Genomic DNA, 17,840 nt, shown 5'->3' with positions numbered 1-17,840 from the left:
GCAACCTGCCTTGTTCTGATGCCCGTTATATGTTTGGATAGCAGCCGGTGCTTCCATCTCTGCTTCCCGGGGCTGCTTTCAGAAGGTGAATGAGCACCCCAGGGAAAGTCCTGCAACAGCCCCATAGGAGACAAATGCTGTGCGAAGGAGAATGGGGTTCCCTGCTCTCTGACCCTGCAGCAGGAGCTGGGGGGAATGCTGTGTGCCCACTGTGCCATGTCCAAGCATCCCTTCAGGTCTGCACCTCATTTGCTGTGTTCCTGCCAGCTGAGCTCTAATGAGGCTGCTCGGGGCAGGGAGCAGTTAGGTGCAGAGAGCTGCCACCTTCAAAACTGCAGCACATCATAGAATCATTAAGGCTAGAAGAGACCTCTAAGACCATCTAAGAGCAACTGCCAGTCCATCACCACCATGCCTACTGAACTGCGTCCCCAAGTGCTAAATCTACACGGGGAGTTTTATGGAATTTGGAGTGGATTTAGCGGTGACCCCAGGGGACATCACTTGCTGCACAGTACAGAACGGGCTGGAAGCTCGTTCTGCTTGTTAAGGAGGGAAGCAAAAAGTTTGTTCTCTGAAACAGTGGTGATGCAGTGGCACAGCTGCACAGGGAGGTGAAGGATCACCATCCCTGGAGGTGTTCCAGAACCGTGGAGAGGTGGCACTGAGGGATGTGGGCAGCAGATATAGTGGGGGTGCTCTGGGGTTGGACTTATTGATCTTGGAGGTCTTTTCCAGCCTTAATGATTCTGCAGTCATTACTATAAAATGATGTGGTTTACAAAGGCAGCAGCTCCCTGTGCCTAAAGGAATGCCCCCATCTCCCTGGGCCACTGGGACTGCCCTGGGGGTGGCATTGGGTACCCCACTGCCTACAGCACTCTGGCTTTTTCTCATGGATCCACTCAGCAGTGAAGGGGAAGGATGGAGCTCTGCAGGCAGATGGGAGGGGATGTGATGCGGTCTTACAGCTCTGCCCCAGCACCAAGACAGCCATACCCATGCCTCAGTTTCCCTGCAAGCCAGTGCAATAGCTCGGGGCATTGAGCTCAGGCTCTCAAGAGAAACCAGGCAAAGCCATGCACAGAGCCCAGCACATCTCAGTGCTGATAGCAGAGAACTGCGCTGGGGCTGGGCTCAGCTTGGCAGCTGAATCAGCAAATAATTAGCAGGGCCAGAGCCGGAGGATTAGCCGCACTCCTTCCCAACTCTCCAGCCCCTTGTTAACCCTTTCAGCCCTGAAGCTTTGGGGTCTCTTGTGGGTGTCCCCTCACGGCACCACAATCCTCACACGCAGCATCCCGGGGAGCAGGGTGAGATGTCAGCCCTGAGCCTGGCGGCTCATTTGTTCACCTCCGGGCAGCCCGATGACAGCGCTTCCCTTTGCTACCAGCTGCAAAAACCTGGCAGCTGATTTAGGAGAGCTCCCGGGGCCCAAAATGTAAACCGTTTTTCACCAGGAATGTATAAGCAAGCCATAAAATAAGGGATTTGGGTCTGGTCACATGGGACAGGCCTCCCATAAAATTGAAGCATTGATCTGTATTTCTGTGAGTAGCTTCGGAACTGCCCGGATGATGGAAGACCTGAGCTTTAACAAACTCTGTAATCTCCCGCCATACATCTGAAGTGGCATGTTTGAAGTCCAAGGACGAGTTATTTATATTATTTATATAATGCACAGTGAAAGGACATGAGCTGGAGCACTGGTGGTGGGTGCTGTTTGTGGCCCTGCTGTCCATCACCACTGTGCATTGGAGATGCCCAGCATGGGCACATGTTGGCTATGGCCCAAGCATCCCCAAACCAGTGGTGCTGGGCTCAGCCACTATCCCCAGAGCCACCTGCTACGTGCCATCCATCCCTGCCTTGGCTCAGTCCCTCCTGATGGGGTCACCCCCTTCCCAGTCACTGTATTTATTCACTATAATAGATGTAAATCTGGGGCTGAACAAAGTGCTTTATAAATTAGAATCCATACTTCAGTGAGGCTGGAGGAAGACATGGGGCAACGGCATCAGTGCTTTGTTTCAGCCGTTTCAAAAGTAGGTTTCACTCCTTCCATCCTGGAGATGTTCCCTCTCTGCAAGACATTCACTTTCTGTCATTTAAGGAGTTAAATCAAAAATGGTTCAAAGCTGAAAGGTAGCTCCTTAAAAACAAGAAATCCCAAACCTGCTGGAGTCACCTTAAGCAATTCTCAGTGTCCTTGGTATTTTCTCTTCTATTTCCCACTGCAAACCCACAGGACCCTGTGATCCCAATAAAGGATAACCCAAGGCTCCTGCACCATGGAAATCCATGGGTCCTCTGCCCAGATGGGCTGCAGCCTGGGCAGTGCACAGCTTGGGTGTGAAAAACAGAAAGTGCAACAGGGAGCAGCAGAGAGGTCAGGGAATGCCAAGGGCTGCCTGCCCTTTGCTGCTGTAAGCCTGTGACAGAGCTGGTGTTTTAGAAACTTCTTTTTCTCTGCAGCTTCCCATTAAAAGATCTCTCCCTGGCTGCTAAAAACGGGGAACACTGCAGCATTCTGGGGGCTAAAAACTGGGAATGTTGCAGCAGTTGGGGTTCCTCTAAAGGAAAGCAGCCCCACCTCCAAAGCAAAAGCCCTTCTCTAAATAACCCCTAGCACACCCTCCAGTCACAGCCAGCTCCACTGGGGCTAGATGATTTTGTAGGGACGCACTGCACGTGGATTATCATTGCTGTGCAAAGCTCAGCGCCCAGCCTGCATTCTGCAGAGCCTGCAACCGGGCTCACATTCGACTCCTCAATCCTTTGCCCACTTAAGGCAGGCTCCTCGCTTCAGCCTGTGCAGGGCATAGCTGAAATGCTTGGGGCTGGGTTTGGGCTCTGTGTTTCCAACAGCAGCCAGGAGCAAGCGGGACGGGGTCTGCTTTGTCTCAGCACCCGTGCATTGGGGGTGCAGTGATTCCTTTGGGATGTAGCTGAGCAAAGCCCCTTGGAGGAGCCGGCTGCTCTGCGCCACTTGAGGAGGGATTAAGCCTACACGCCCGATAAGGGGTAGTGGGGTTATTTCCCAGCCCAGGTGCTGGATTTGCTTCCAGCTGGGTGCTGTGCTGAGTCCTGGGGTGCTTACCCTGTGCACTTTATTCCCGTCAAGCTGCAGTGAATACGCAGTTCACGTTTGCTGCATGGGAGAAGGTGATAGGGCAGGGGTAAGCAAGGGGCAGCTGCTTGTGCTGGTGCTGTGTGCCCATTCCCAGTGGAATAAGAGAAACAGAGTGCTGCTCTGAGCAGTTCTGTTGCAGCCTTGAGCACTCGCTGCATTGCTGTGTGCAGGGCTTGCACCAGGGCTGCTGCGGTTTTGTGACTATGGGAAAAAATCAGCTTTCATTAAAAAAAAAACCAACAAAAAAACAAACAAAAACCCCCAAACCCAACATTTTGAAAAGCTTTCAGTGCGATCACTTAAAAAGGGGTGTGTGTATGTGTGTGTGTGTAAATAATTCTAAGTCAGTCTCAGGAGCATAGCTGGCCTGACTCATGGCTTTTTTATGCATCGCAATAGTGAATACTGTAAAACACACTTCCAATGTCTCCCAGGGCCTCGGAGCGTTCCAAAGCATCAATTACCCGCGTGCTGTGGGCAGGAGGGTTTGTGTGAACCCTGTTACAGAGTCACCCTGAGAACTGTGCCTCCAAATCCCCTCTGTGTGCCGATGGCTGGAACTGATTTCTGCCCGCGCTCCGGCGCTAGTAAATGTTTTAGCTTAAAAACGTGGAAAACCATTAAAACCAGCCCGTGTGCACTTCTGACAGAGAAAATCCCACACAGATGGACTGCATTGAGCCATGAGCAATTATTTTCTGGTGTTCCCGTTAGCTAATGAGATCATCAGCTGTCCCCGGTGGCGTCTGTGCCCTGAGCATCCATCCAGGCTCCTCCTCTGGGCACAGAGCCCCGTGGGGCTGTGGGCAGCACGGGGTGCCCCATTGCTGTGCCACGCACTGCCTGCACACACACATTGCCCCGACACTGCGGCCTTATCAGCACCAGAGCCCTCATTACCCTCCTGCAGAGTAATGCTGCAGGCTTGGCCGGTGCCTTACGGGACCACTCCCTTAGACAGAAGCTGTTATTGTCCAGATGAGGGGTTTGGAATCTTGCAAACGCGATCCTATCCTCAAAGGGAATCTCTTTCGCTGACACTTCTCAAGACAAAGAAACATTTCAGTGGGGCTCGGCTGGTTTCCTTCACCAGGGGCATTCACGGGGCTGCTCCATTCTGCTTCCATTAGGGAGGGCAGTGGGCACAGCTCAGGACCCCTCCAGCACCACCTCAGTGTTCACACTGTGCCCACTGCAAAGCAGCACAGCCCTGTGATGGGTGGTGCAAGTGCGGGTCAGAGCGATGGGACACAGCAGCTGTTAGAATGGAACCGGCGTGGTTAACAAGCTGCTGCGCAGACTGGATTACGGCGTGCACTCACCCATAGTTCATTAGGGCTTCGGAACGGGAATCCACGAGAAGTCATGAAATACGATCTCCTAATCTCTCTTAAGCAGGAGAAGCCTGGCTATAAAGAAAATACCTTTTAAAAATACCCGTGAAGTGAATAAATCTCTGCTGGGCTAAAAGACACCGAAAGCCGAGCTCTGCAGAGGGGACTCTGCTCACAGGGAAAGGGACTTCGCAGTCAGGCAGGGGAACTGTGTGCTTTCTGGTTTCCACCCATGGGAAATAGATTTGCAATGGCATTTTTTGGGGAATAAAAGAGTAAGAGCTGTCCTGGGGAGACACCCATTCTGGTACCCCTCTCAGTCCCAAATGCCCTCCCTGAGCCTGGGGCTGGAAACGTCACTTATTAGCCGGAGCAGCACCCAGTGGCACCGCGCACTACTGAGGGCATCCTTTGCTTTTGGGACAAACAGACAGTCCCTATGAAGACCCCTCATCTCCTCCAAACCATCACCACCCTTATAAAGAGAGCATTCAGCACGCGATTAACTGAGGGCTTCATTAATAGCAGTGCAGCTGGGATTGCTCAGGGGCTTAACCCGAAGCATGTGCTGCTCTGGCCGAGGCTCTCCATGCACCGTGCACATCTGGCTGCTGTCCGCCCCTTCCAGACCTTTCTTCTCTCCACGGGCATGTGGGTTATCTGAAGGGGAAGGAAGTCTGCAAGCCGGCTCTGTCCTCCAGGGCCGCTTCATTCCTCGGCACTCCCAGGGGATGATTTGGCAGTAAGGAGCGTCACCAAAAGGAATGTCCTGTGATGGACGGGGCTTAACGGGACACCTCAGCACGCACTGCTTGGCACAGCCATCCCTAACTGGTCCTCAGCAGCATCCCTGTGCTGGTGTGGAGAGGAGATGCTGGGTGGGAGGATGCAGCGATCGATGTGAGGGGATGTGTGGGGCTGCCTGTGCTCGCACGTGCAATGCACAGGAGGATGCCCATGTCTGCACGCAGGACTCGGGTTCTCCCAGCAGACACCTCCACACAGGCATGGATACCTCTCTCTGGATGCGCAGGCTATGCAGACTCCAAATGTTTGACAGAGCAGCGCACGTATTCCAAACATTGTTTGATTCATGTTTTAAAGTCCCACTTGCAAGCATACTTCCACAGCTTGGACATCAATCACTGCAAATATGTTCTTATAAACAAAGCAATACAGACTGACTGTCTCTCCCATCCCTACCATATGCAGGTCAGCGGGCAGCACCCGAAGGAAAGGCTTTTTCCAGCTCATCTGTGTCCACCTCAGGCAGCAGCCAGCACAGGTACCTTGGGCAAAAACAACAGGAAACCTATTCCCAGGGACACATCACCACCCAAAGGCCAGGCAACCCAGGACAAGGCAGCTGAGTCCTCCACTGCAGCCATGGGATGGTTTGGACTCATTGCACCCAGTACCCACAGACACACATAGGGGCAGAAGTGGAAATGCCACAGCCAGGCCAAGAATGTCCCAGTGCCAGGAGTTTCTCCAGGCATGGTTATCTGTGAGTTCTTTTTAATCTTCAACCCTCACTGTCTGATTATGGCACCTACTACCTGAACGCTAAGAAATCTCTGCTCCAGATACAGGGATTTTGCAAAGAAAACCTCATCTCGGGGCACTCCATGAAGCTTAGGATGCTGCTGGTAGGCTCCTCTCCCCCTCCTCTGCCTTCTGTTTAGGAAAAATAAATAGGAAAGAATCCAGCGGCGGCGCTTCCCTCGTGCTGCACGAGATGGATCGGCACACGCGACTGCAGAAAAAACGACCCAATGTGATCCAACACAGTGCTTTGTCCTGAAATGCTCTGCTCCGTATAAATAAATGGCTCCTCTGGAGCAGGGTGACACATTCCAGCTCCAGACGGTGACACTGACGGATGTAATCAGGCTGGAAGTTTTAATGGGAACATGGCGCTGGTGGAGCCGGCAATGGGAAATTTATGGGGGATTTGACAGAGGAAGAGGAAAAACACCAAGGGCTGTGGTGCAGGGAGTGCAGGATGGGCCTGCAGCCAGCTCAGTGACGTGGTGTGTTGGGCTGGGTGCTGCGGGGTGACAGCAGCCTCCTGTTCCTGTACCAATCCATGTTCCTGCTCATGGGAAGGGTACAGCAGAGCAGTGGGCAGCAAAGGGGTCCCTGGTGCTTTGTCACCCAGGGGGAGGAATCAGGAGGTGTCTGAGTCCTTCACTGCCTTTGGGAGTGATCAGAGCCCCATCCTGGAGATGTTCAAGGCCAGGCTGGATGGGTCCCCGATCTGATGGCTTGGAAGCCAACAGGCTTTGATGTCCTCTCCAACTCAACCAATCCTATGATTCTATGATCTCCAACTGCAAAAAACCCCGCTGTGAAGCTGAGTGCATGCTGAGACAAGTAGGACCTTCCCAACCTTAATGACTCTATGATTCAGTGACAGCATCCCTCTGGGCCTGAGCTCCCCCTCCCAGATCGATGCAGAGCACCCAGCCACCAGAAGTCTCAGCCACGTGGTTGACTCAGGTTTTGATCGTCCACAGCACTGTAGTGTGGGAAACTGGCCAGTGCCCAGACTTTCCATGTCAGACACACAGATTAGGGATTCCCCCGCACCCTTCCCTGCCCTGCAGCCCTGTGGCTCCTGCAGCATCTCTGTCTGCATCTCAAGCCACGATGGCCCCAGATAGCAGCGAGCCCTCGGCCACAGGGCTGCGGGGCTGATCAGAGAGGAGCCAGCCCTGTCTGCACCTGGGGCTCTCCCCCAGTGAGGCGTGCAGCCAGCCCCATTCTCCAGGCCAGGAGGAGGGAAAATGTGTCACGCTACTGCAGGGAGCCTTCCAGGGCTTCTTATCAGCACAGGAAGAGCTGCAGCTTAGGGGCAAATAGGAGATGCTTTGCTTATTGCAGAGTTTTTTCCTACTGGTGCAGGCATGGCTCCCCTCAGCTGGACCCCCTGTCCCATCTCCACTGTCTGAGCCCCCACAGATACGCCAGGGAAGTTCCATTTGTTTGGTACGGATGTGTGTGAGAAAGGGGGAGAATCAGCCTCCGTGTCCCATATGCTAAATAATAACATCCATATGAAGAAAAACAAGAGCGGAGCAGGGACGGGACCGGCAGATCTGGCACAATCAGAGAAGGATCAGCTGCAAGGCATGGGGGGAGGTAGGGAAAGGGGGGGGGCTGCTGTTCACTGGAGACCCAGCCCAGCTTGGGTTTCGGCTCTGGTTAATGACACTGTAAATTAAGGCTGTCATCTTCAGAAAGGGTTTTTCTTTCGGTTTCAGCTCGAGAAAACAACAACAACCCTCCAAAAGGGTGATTTTGCAGCCCCGCAGCCCCTTACAAACCATTGGGTCCATTCAGACCCATTGGCAGTAACTGGCAAACTGTTCCCTACACTCAGGGTGTTCTGTGTTCACATATCTATATGGTATCTAACAGGTCTGGCAGTGTGTATATTGTGTGTATATTGCTGCCTCAGCAATCACTGCGATTTTTTAGGGGTAAAGCAGAGTGGAAAACTGACATTTAATGGGAGGATCTCGGTGGCATCTGCTTGGGAAAGTCTGTCTGCTCACTGTGAGGTGCCCTAATCCGACCCACAGTGCAGCTGCACCAGCACAGGGCTCCCTGTGCCCTCTGCCAGCACTGCCTGCCATGGGCAGCAGGCAAAGCAGTGTTGGTGCCCCTCTCCTCATCCAACTTCTGTACATCCCTGGTGCAGTTATGGGCATTTATGGTGCCAAACAAACAAACCTCTTTCTTTCACCCCAGCAAGATGCTGCTTGCAGAAATGTTGGTTGGTTTGGTTTGAATCTGGAGGGCTTCTCAAGTGGAAAAGTTGGTTTGCACGGAGCAGCCCCAAATGCTTCCCAGCAAAGTTTAACAGCAAACTGGAGTTTCGATTAAGCACACTTTACTGGGGATGGTTTGCTCGCCCTTTATTATCAGTTTCTGGGAAGCAAGGATCCAAAAGCAGAAAAGTCTTCATCCCAGAGCAAAGTATTCCATTGCATTTTTGAGAACCGTGGGTGGGGAAAATCAGCATTTTTACAAGAGGAGCCGGATTTCAAACCATTTTTCTGCAGCGCATTAGGAGGGTATACGATAAAATCATTGCTCCATACAGATCTGGATTCACTTTGTCATCTCCAGCCCATCCCTGGGGTAGCACTCCCGAAAGCTGCTGTGCCGCTCAGCACCCAGAGCCACACACAGAGCCCACAGTGGGGTCACATCACGGCATGGAGTCACAGTGCTTTTCCCACTGTATATCTCAGGAGCGCATTCCAGTGCTGTAGGATGGGATAAGGATGGAGCAAGCAGCTGGGACAGCCCCAAGCAATGCTCCCCTCCACATAACACAGGTCTGTGCTTATAAAAGCAGCAGTGGCGTGACTGAGCTTTGGGTACAAGCTGTGAACAGCAATGATTTTCCGCACAAAAACTTGCTTTTTTTTTTCTCTCTTAACCAAAGGAACAGCCGCCCTGCAGACCTCCACATTTCCATTTCTTCCCCCTGTTTGTTTGGCCGTAGACCAAAGCTCAAGGAAACAACAAAACTAACTGACCCCCAGCTCCATCGCCACCTCCTCCCCAAAAAGCTTTCATCCTAAAAAGGAAAATATTCGCAGTCCTGCTCAGGCTGCTCTCCTGTTCCTGCCACCTCCCATTTATAAAATGAGAAAAGAAGGTGGAAAAAAAAAGCACTAAAATTATTTAAAACCCTCGGATCCCAAATAATTCTCACTTGTGAAAAAGTCCTAACAGATGCCTGTTCATTTTTAACACTCCAAAAACTGAGTTTCTTTGGGTGTTTTTTTTCCTCTGCTCGGATTAGCTTCCTGCCTCTGGCTCTGGAGCCCACTGGCTGCTTTAGTACATGTGTGGCATCTGCCTTTTCTCTGCTTTATGCACGAGGCTTTGTCTGCATTTTTTCCCTCTCTGTGTTTAAAGAGGTGCACGAGCTGCTCTTACATATAAGATACCCATGGGGAAATCCATCAGTTTGGCCTGGAAGAGCCGCTTCTTTCTCTGACCACTGAGAAACTGCACCAGGTTCTGAGCAGACATAAAACCAATGCCTGTGGGGTCCAGGGTCCCAAAATATCACCATCTTCAGCAATATCTGATATCTTGGGGCAGGAGAATCCAGCTGAGCCACACAGCTGAGGCTGACCTCCAGATTTTGGCATGGAGCAGGATTTGGGGCACCTTGGAGGTGCTGGGCTACCCCATGGGAAAGCCAACCCCATTGCTCTCCTGAATTGTGAGGGCTTTGCCCAGAGCATTGCTCTAACTGGATGTAAGAAATATTCCCTCTCTAAAAGAGTGGTAATGCAGTGGTACAGCTGCCCAGGAAGGTGGGGTGGTCACCGTCCCTGAAGGTGTTTGAGAACTGGCACTGTGGGTTTAATGAGCATGGAGGGGATGGGTCAACTGCTTGCTTGGTGATCTTAGAGATCTTCTTCAGCCTCAATCATTCCACAGCTCCCAGTGCCTGCTGTACAGCTCAGCCCTATCAAATGTTCCAGGCTGGTGTTGGAGGCCGAGCTGCTCTCACCATCCTTCCCCACCCGAAAACCAACCCAGAGATGAGGAGCACCCTGTGCTTATCCACTGCTATGGCTCAGCCTCTCACTGCATGGGGTTGCACCCCACAGCCCCGCTTCTTTGTGTGAGTGTGAGCTGACCCAATCCTGCCCTAACATCAGGGTGAGCGCTGGGAGCAGCCCCAACCTCAGCAGTGCAGCTCCAGCCATGCCCCAAACCAGATGCTTTGGCCGAAGACGCCTGGAGCTGCCTTAATAAGCGATTATGCAATCCTTCTCGCATGGAGGAAATGTCTTTCCCAATCCCCAGCCATTAGCAGTTGGCTTATGCCCTGGAGCATGACATTTTAGAGCCCTTGTAAATTTGCTTCAGGAGTGGAAAGCGTCCGGAGGAGGGGCGGGCGCTGGTTTGTGTCAGTGCCGGCACCAGCGGGTGGCTTTGGCCACTGCTCCCTGCTGATGGCACCGCGGGTCCCACATCAGGGCTGGGAGACAGCAGAGCCACCCCTGCCCTAACCCTGAAGCTCTGGGGCCTCTGCATGGAATGGGGGTGAAAAGATGAGTATTTAGGGTAGAAAAGTGCCTCCTGCTCTAGTGCTCCGGTTTCTCCTAGAGGAAGAAGGGAGTGGGGCAGAGAGGCTCCCTGTGCACCTGGGCTGCGACTCGGAGCTCACGGACCCATTTTTCCATCACCTTGAATTGCGCATCCACGGCAGGTAACGAAAAGCAAAGAGAAAATCCCTTTGTGGCACATCCCCCTCCACCGAGCTCACTGCTTTCAGGGAACAGCGCTGCTCTGAATGAGGCTCAGAGGGAACGAACGGCTTTGGGCGCAGGGCTGAGCTGCGGGGCTGTCACTGCATCCCTTTCTCCTATTGTTCGCATCCCAGTGTCGCTGCAGACTGACACGGGACGTCTTTGGGGCTCTGCCCCGCTCTGCTGGCACAATGAGCCGTTGTTGATTCGGCCGCAGCAATTTTCCAGGTTAATTTATGGCCGCCACACCCCATTAGCAGCAATAAATGTGGAGCCCGGTTTTGCCGAAATCATGAGTTACGATTTTTCAAATAAATACATTTTCCTATAAACCAGAGCTGTGTTTAGTTTGAGTGTTCCGCGCAGACACATCCATCTACATAAAATACACAGGAGAGGAAGCTGAGCTGTGACTCCGCTCTGATGACATAAAAAGCTCTGTAAACACAGTGTCATTTACAGCGCACGCGGAGGGGAGGGGGAAAAAATAAACAGCGAGCGCCTGGCGCATCCCTGCAGGAACACATGGAAAATTTAATCATCTTTTTTTTCCATAAAGCTTTTGTTTTCGGTTTGATTTATCCAGACAAGGCAGTGCCGGGTCGGCCATAAATAGATCGGGTTGCTGGAGGGGGAATGGTTGAAGTGGGAGCGTTGTATGGAGGGGGTGGGCGGCACCGGGGCTGTGGGACATCGGTGGGGTGACAGTGCCTGGGGGTGGGGGGGGCAGAGGGGCAGCAAAATGGGGCACCACATCTCACACACCCACCTCTGTAAGCACAGAACTGCCCGTGCCTCAGTTTCCCCAGGTTTTTCCCAAAGCCTGGAGCAGCGGCGGTGCTGGGAAGGTGCTGAGTGATGATTATTGCGCTGGTTCAGGCGAGTGCTATAAATACCCAGGGACACCTTCAGACACAGCCCAGCTGCCCTGAGGGGGCTGGCACAGCCCCGCTCTGTTAGATGCCGGATTTGGGGCAGCTGGGGTATAATCTGATTGGCTGGAGGGGGGGACACAACCTGCTGGGGGTGGGGGGGGTATTGGGGATCCTGCCTGTCTTCACCCTGAGATGGGGACGCAGCCGGGTGCCGGGATGCTGCAGGGAAGACAAGGAGAATATTTTACGGGGCTGCAATGTAAACAGAGCTGGAGCAGAGCCCCTTTTTATGGAGTCCCTGTCCTGCCAGGGCATCTGCCAAGGCCCTGATTTACGCTCCTATTTAGATAAGAGAGTAGGGGAAGGGGAGAGGAGCTGGCGTCAAAGTCACAGCACAGCCCGGGCCGCCGCACGCCGGGAGCTGATAAGGGACTGCCCCAGGGTCGGGGGCTGAAACCACAGCCCCTGTGCAGAGCAGGTGATGGATCTGGGGTGCTGGGGACCAACAATAACCTCACCCTGCTGTGATGTGCAGGACGCCTCTCTCCAGGCAGGATTTGAAGGAAAACAGGTGGGGAGAAGCAGAGTTCCTCCTGCAATATGAGCCATAAATCCCCTAATCTGAGCCGCGCATTTTCCCCCCAACACAAACGGGAGATGCAAAACTAAAAGAAACTCACCCAAAGTTGGAGAAGTGCTACATTTGGATGCCGTGACAAAGGCAGCCTGGTTTGATTTAGAAGGTGTTGGAGTGAGAAGGGCTCCGGTTTTATTATTTTATTAAAACACAAAAGATTAGAATGTTTTTCCTTTGGAAAATCAACGCAGTGGTCCCATTATTTGCTCAGCTGAATCCTTCCAGTGTGCACAGGGACTGCTGTCAGGAGGCGAATAAAGGAAGATAGTGCCTGGGCTGGGGCTGAACTTAGGAGATCCAGAGTTACTCGCTGCTGCAGTGCCCATATGCCATGGGATGCAGCTGTAAGAAGGCTGCACAAAGCGCGGCTTTGGGGGATTTGGGGGGATGTTCTTCTGGGTGACCCCAGTCTGGTGATTTGCGGATCAGAGCTGTTACAGGGATGGGGATCACCAGAGCAAACAGGGTGCTGTAGCTGTAGCTGATGCTGTACCAGCACAGAGTGGGACCCAATGGCGTCGGCACCCCCTAACCCCACGCAGGGCTCAGGGATCCCACCCAGACACCGGCATTTGGGAGGAAATCGGGGGGCAGGAGGGGGGGGCACAGTGACCTACCCAAGGTCCGACTTAACGGCGGGGTAATCACTAGCAAATGTGCACAGGGTGCTTGTTTAAAGCGGGTGGGGAAGGGAAGGGGGGCGCTTTGCATCGTCAGAGAACAAAGCAGGGGGTGAGGTGGCCCCCCAGCCGACCTCTGGAGCCCGGCAGCAGCGGGGACCCCCTTGCACCCTGCCCCGCTGAATGGGGGGCGCAGAGCTCTGCCTCCCGCCTTTGCAGCGCGCCTTGTAACAGCTAACGATGGAAAATCCGAGGCATTTAAGTGGCTCCCGAATTCGCCCGGGAACCGTGATTGAGAGAAGTCAAATAAAATTTGTCATCTTTAAAATGCAGGAGGACGTTAATGGTGTGTTAGCCCGGATGATTAATACAAGCGCCTGCAAACAACCCTCCAACGTTTCCACCCTCCGCTGCAAGATGAATCGCTGCAAAGCGCCGTTAATCGCTAACATACCTCGGGCCCGAGCCCCTTCCTGCCCCACTGCCGCCGTCACCGCCTCAGTGCCCCGCAGTCCACGCTGGGACAAACTGAAGCCGGCCCCGGTGCCGTCCGGAGCTGTCAGCTGGGGAGTCGTCACCCAGGGGTGAACCAGCACGGCCACAACAGGGCTCAGCTTGGGGATGGGGGAAGTGCAAAAGCAGCACTGGGACCCCCCTATCCTGGGATGGGGAAACACAGGACATGTCCTCACGTACCCACTACCCTGTCAGAAACGTGTTGGTGTGCACGCACAGGGTAATTTCTATCTATTTATATCTGGAGGTGTGTGCTTTCTGAGCATGGGTGTGCACATGTGTGTGTGTGAAGAAATACGTGTGTGAATAAATGTGTGTGTGTGTGTGTGTGTGTGTGTGTGCACATGCAGATATTTATGCACAGGACACACGGTGGGTGTGTGCAGGTCACGTAACACGTATGTGGTGGCAAGATGTGTGTGTGCAGTGCAGCAGCTGCGTGTTGCGTGCATGGCTGCAGCCAAGCGTGTATGTGACGCAGTTGTGTGAGCAGTGCATGCAGCGTCTCTGTGACGTGCTTCCATCCGTGTGCAAGTGCTGTACGTGTGCTTTCCCCAAGTGCACTTACACACATCTATGCAGCACATCCGTGTGCTGACTGCGGATGTGCAACATGCTCCCTGCATACAGGGCTCACGTGCAACAACCTGAGGGTCCAGCACCACCATCCCAACACACCCAGCCCAGAGGTGCTCCCTGCCGTGCCCTCACCCTCCTCCTCACATTGCAGCACCCTCGGCCGCACCGCTCCAAAGGGGCCGGGTCCCCTCCCCCCCGACCCCTCCATGGCTGCGGCTCTGGGGCAGTAGATTTCCCAGTGCTCCGCGGTGCCCACCCGGCTCCGCCGCACCCCGCGGTCGCCTCCATTCCCCCGAGGGGCGCTCCGTGGGAAGGGGTGCGGCTGTCCCGGCCCAGGAGACGGAAGCAGAGAGGATCACGAAGGCTGCCGTCCCCCCTTGGTCACCGTTCGCCCCTTACTCCAAGCAGGGAGGGAGGAGAGCGAGAGGCGGAGGTGTGAGCCCGAATAAAACGCCCCTCCGCTCTCCCCGGGGCCCCCGAGCATCCTCCCCTGCCCATTGGTTCCTCGGCGGGGGGGCCCCGGCCCTATATAAAGGCAGAACCGGGAGGATCCAGAAAGGGTTAAAAAAAAAAAAAAGAAAAGAAAAGAAAAAAGAAAAAAGAAAAAAGAAAAAAAAAAAAAAAAGGAAGGAAAAAAGGAAGAAAAAAAAAAAAAAAACAACCCGAAAAAAAAAAACCAACCCCGGCAACGACGAAACAACCCAAAGCCCGAAGGCACCTCCGCCGTCGCAGCCCCGGCCCCGCCGCCCGCCCGGAGGAGCGCAGCGCAGCTCGGCCATGGAGCGGTGCTGAGCCCCGCGGGGCCCCGACGGACCATGAACCTGGTAGGGGGCTACCAGCACCATCACCACCACCACCACCACCACCACATGCTGCACGAGCCCTTCCTCTTCGGGCCGGCGGCTCGCTGCCACCAGGAGCGACCTTATTTCCCCGGCTGGGTGCTGAACCCGGCCGAGGTGACCCCGGAGCTCCACGGGCAGAGCCCCGCGTACGGCCCCGCCGAGTTCGGCTCGGGAGGTGCGGGCAGGCTGGAAGCGCTCAGCGGTCGTCTGGGGAGAAGGAAAGGGGTCGGCGGTCCCAAAAAGGAGAGGAGGAGAACGGAGAGCATCAACAGCGCTTTCGCTGAGCTCCGAGAGTGCATCCCCAACGTGCCCGCCGACACCAAGCTGTCCAAGATCAAGACGCTGCGCCTGGCCACCAGCTACATCGCTTACCTGATGGAGGTGCTGGCCAGGGACAGCCAGCCCGGAGAGCCCGAGGGCTTCAAGGCCGAGCTGAAGAAGGCCGACGGCCGCGAGAACAAGAGGAAACGGGAGACGGTAAGCGGCGGCCGCGGCCCTTCCCCTGCGCTGCCCGACGGGAGCGGCGGGGCTGAGGGAAAACCCTTCCCGGCTCTGCTGGGGAATTGCTTTTCCCCTCTAAAAAACAAACAAACTAAAAGGAACGGAATAAGGTTGGGGATTTCGGTGCAGGAAAGGTCGGGGGTTGGCGCTGACGGCGCGGGGCAGCGGCCCGAGGGCTGAAATCGCGGCGGGCCGCCCTTCCCCATCAGCCGGAGCTGATCGGAGCTGGGGCGGCCGCGGCTCTCCCGTCCGCGGCGGGAGGAACAGATCGCATCGTATCGTAATAGCAATAATAACTGTAACGGCAGTAATAACATTAACAACAACCGTGGTTACAATGTTATTAATAATAGCCATAATAGAAGAAAAAGGAGAAAAGCGCAGGCTCCATATCCCGGGGCTGCTAAGAGCCGCTTCGCTCTGCCCGGCTCTCCTCTCCTCACCACTCTTTTCTCCGCAGCAGCCCGAGATGTACTCGCAGCCTTTGGCTCATGGCGAGAAGAAGCTGAAGGGCCGCACCGGTTGGCCCCAGCAGGTCTGGGCTCTGGAACTGAACCCCTGAGCCCCGCTCCACGTGCAATGCCACCTGGGGGGGGAAGCGGAGGGGGCACAGCGGGGCCGGGTGCCGCCGTTCCCCCCCCACCTCCCCGGGCTCCGTCCCCGTTTTGAAGCCGTCCCCGTTCCCCCCCCCCCCCCCCCCCGCCGCCCGCAGCCCCCGCCCGAGCCGGGCCGGGTGGGATCGGTGTTGTTCGTTCGCTCTTGGAATAGCGGAGAAACCCCGACCGCGGCCGAGAGACTGCGTTGAAACTACCTAAGGTGCCTCCGGGACCGCGCCTGGGCCGGGCGTTCTACCTCAGCTCTGCATGACCACTTCCCGAGGGACCGGGTGCGCCACACCACGTATTTAAAACAACCAAACAAACGAAATCCCCCCCAAACCGGAATAATTAAAAGAAATAATAATAACAATAAAATTTAATCTTTATGCAAACGAACCCGGCTCCGCCCGCTCCTCCTTCCCTGCCGGCTTCAGAACCGCGGCGTTGCTTGTTGGATGGTGCAGAGGGGCCGGGGGACACTTATTTTTGCAGTTCCCCGCCCGGCGCGTGGTTCGGGGATGCACCGCAGCGCGTTGTGCGGGTCGGCACCGCGGGGTCCGACCCATCGCAGCGCTGTACGGGACGGCGCTCCCTGCTGTTCCCATTGCCCTCCCCACGAAGCAGCTCCCCGCACAGCTGCACGCAGCGCTACGGTGGAGCTGAGCCCCCCCCATCCAGGCTCGGGCACCCCGATGCTCACAGAACCCCAGACCTCCTCATTACAGCCTCTCGGTTACGGCTTCTTGGGCTGCTCGGGGCAAAAGCAAGATGGGAAAGGTATAAATTCATTGTACGGTTAATTCGAGGGCTTCTATTTCACTTAAAAATATATCAACAGGGACGCAACACCTATAAATCTCAGATGTTCCCATGAAGATCGCTAGTTTAAGGACCACGTTGTGCGTGTGCCCGGATCCGTACGGCCGTGCTGTGGGTACGGATGGTGTAAGGATAGCGGTAGGCTGGACGATGCAGCCCCGACCCCTCCGGCCCCACGGCGGCTGTGTGCTGGGGGAGCACCCCGTGCCCGAGGGCAGCCAGCCAGCCGCTGTTTTGTATTCGTATCATACAGAGTTCCGCGTGGCATCGGATCTGCGAGTTAAAGCAGGAGGGGGGCTGCGTAAAAACAAAAAGATCAAGAAAAACAAAAAGGAAGAAAACGTACAGAAAAGTGGCTGTCAGTGTCCTGTTTAAGGCTGAGTTTCACCGTGCCTTACGGGGCTGCTTTATACAGGGATGCTCCCAGCACTGCTTTGCCATGAACTGGTGCAGCCCGAGCTCCTGTTCACGCGTTCCAGCCGCTGTCCCTCACCCGTACGGCACCGCACGGGGCTGCCCCATAGCGTGGGAGGAAGGGTGATGGGTGCGGGGACAGCTGTGCTGCAGAGACGTGCGGTGATGTACCTGGTCCCAGCGCTGCGCTCCCGTCACCTGCAGCCTGGGCACACCGCGCTCACTGCTCTACCAACAACCTCGGCTGCTGTTTCTCCCGTGGGTTTCCAGTTGTGGCAGTGGGATGCCCAGCACGGTTGGTGCAGCTCCCCAGCTGCTGTTTGGTGCACGGTGCCTGCTGGCAGACAGCGGGTGGGACATCACTGCCACGTGCACCTCCCTCACTGCTCTGCGGATTTCCAAGTGAAAATGCTCTGCACAGCGAGGAGACCTTCCTGTGAGATCAGGTCACAAAAACAAACACTGTATGTTACCTGCAGCCCTTGTGCTGCAGACGGACTGTGTGTGTGCGGGCAGCCCGGCGTGCAAGGACTGCTGAGCCGGGGAGAAACAGCTGGGGAACGTCCTGACAGCGGGCAGGCAGCTGCGTGCTGCTGGCACCTCGAGCATCCCCTTTTCCCACCCAGCAACACGTACCGAGTGGCAGCTGGGCCGTCAGCTTTGCACTTTTGGCCACCT

The 17,840-nt window shown here is 55.1% G+C and overlaps 1 protein-coding gene across 1 annotated transcript; it reads left to right on the top strand.

Moving 5' to 3' along the window:
• The first annotated feature begins 14,799 nt into the window (after positions 1-14,799).
• On the top strand, positions 14,800-15,892 carry HAND1 (heart and neural crest derivatives expressed 1). Its single transcript, XM_072348530.1, has 2 exons — positions 14,800-15,306; positions 15,791-15,892. The coding sequence occupies exons 1-2, from the start codon at positions 14,800-14,802 to the stop codon at positions 15,890-15,892; spliced, it is 609 nt and encodes a 202-aa protein (XP_072204631.1).
• The last annotated feature ends 1,948 nt before the right edge of the window (positions 15,893-17,840 follow it).

The sequence above is a fragment of the Excalfactoria chinensis genome, chromosome 13 (assembly GCF_039878825.1).
Source record: "Excalfactoria chinensis isolate bCotChi1 chromosome 13, bCotChi1.hap2, whole genome shotgun sequence".
Lineage (NCBI taxonomy): Eukaryota > Metazoa > Chordata > Aves > Galliformes > Phasianidae > Excalfactoria > Excalfactoria chinensis.
The sequence above is the reverse complement of the archived record's forward strand: the minus strand, read 5'-3'. Positions and strand labels throughout refer to the sequence as shown.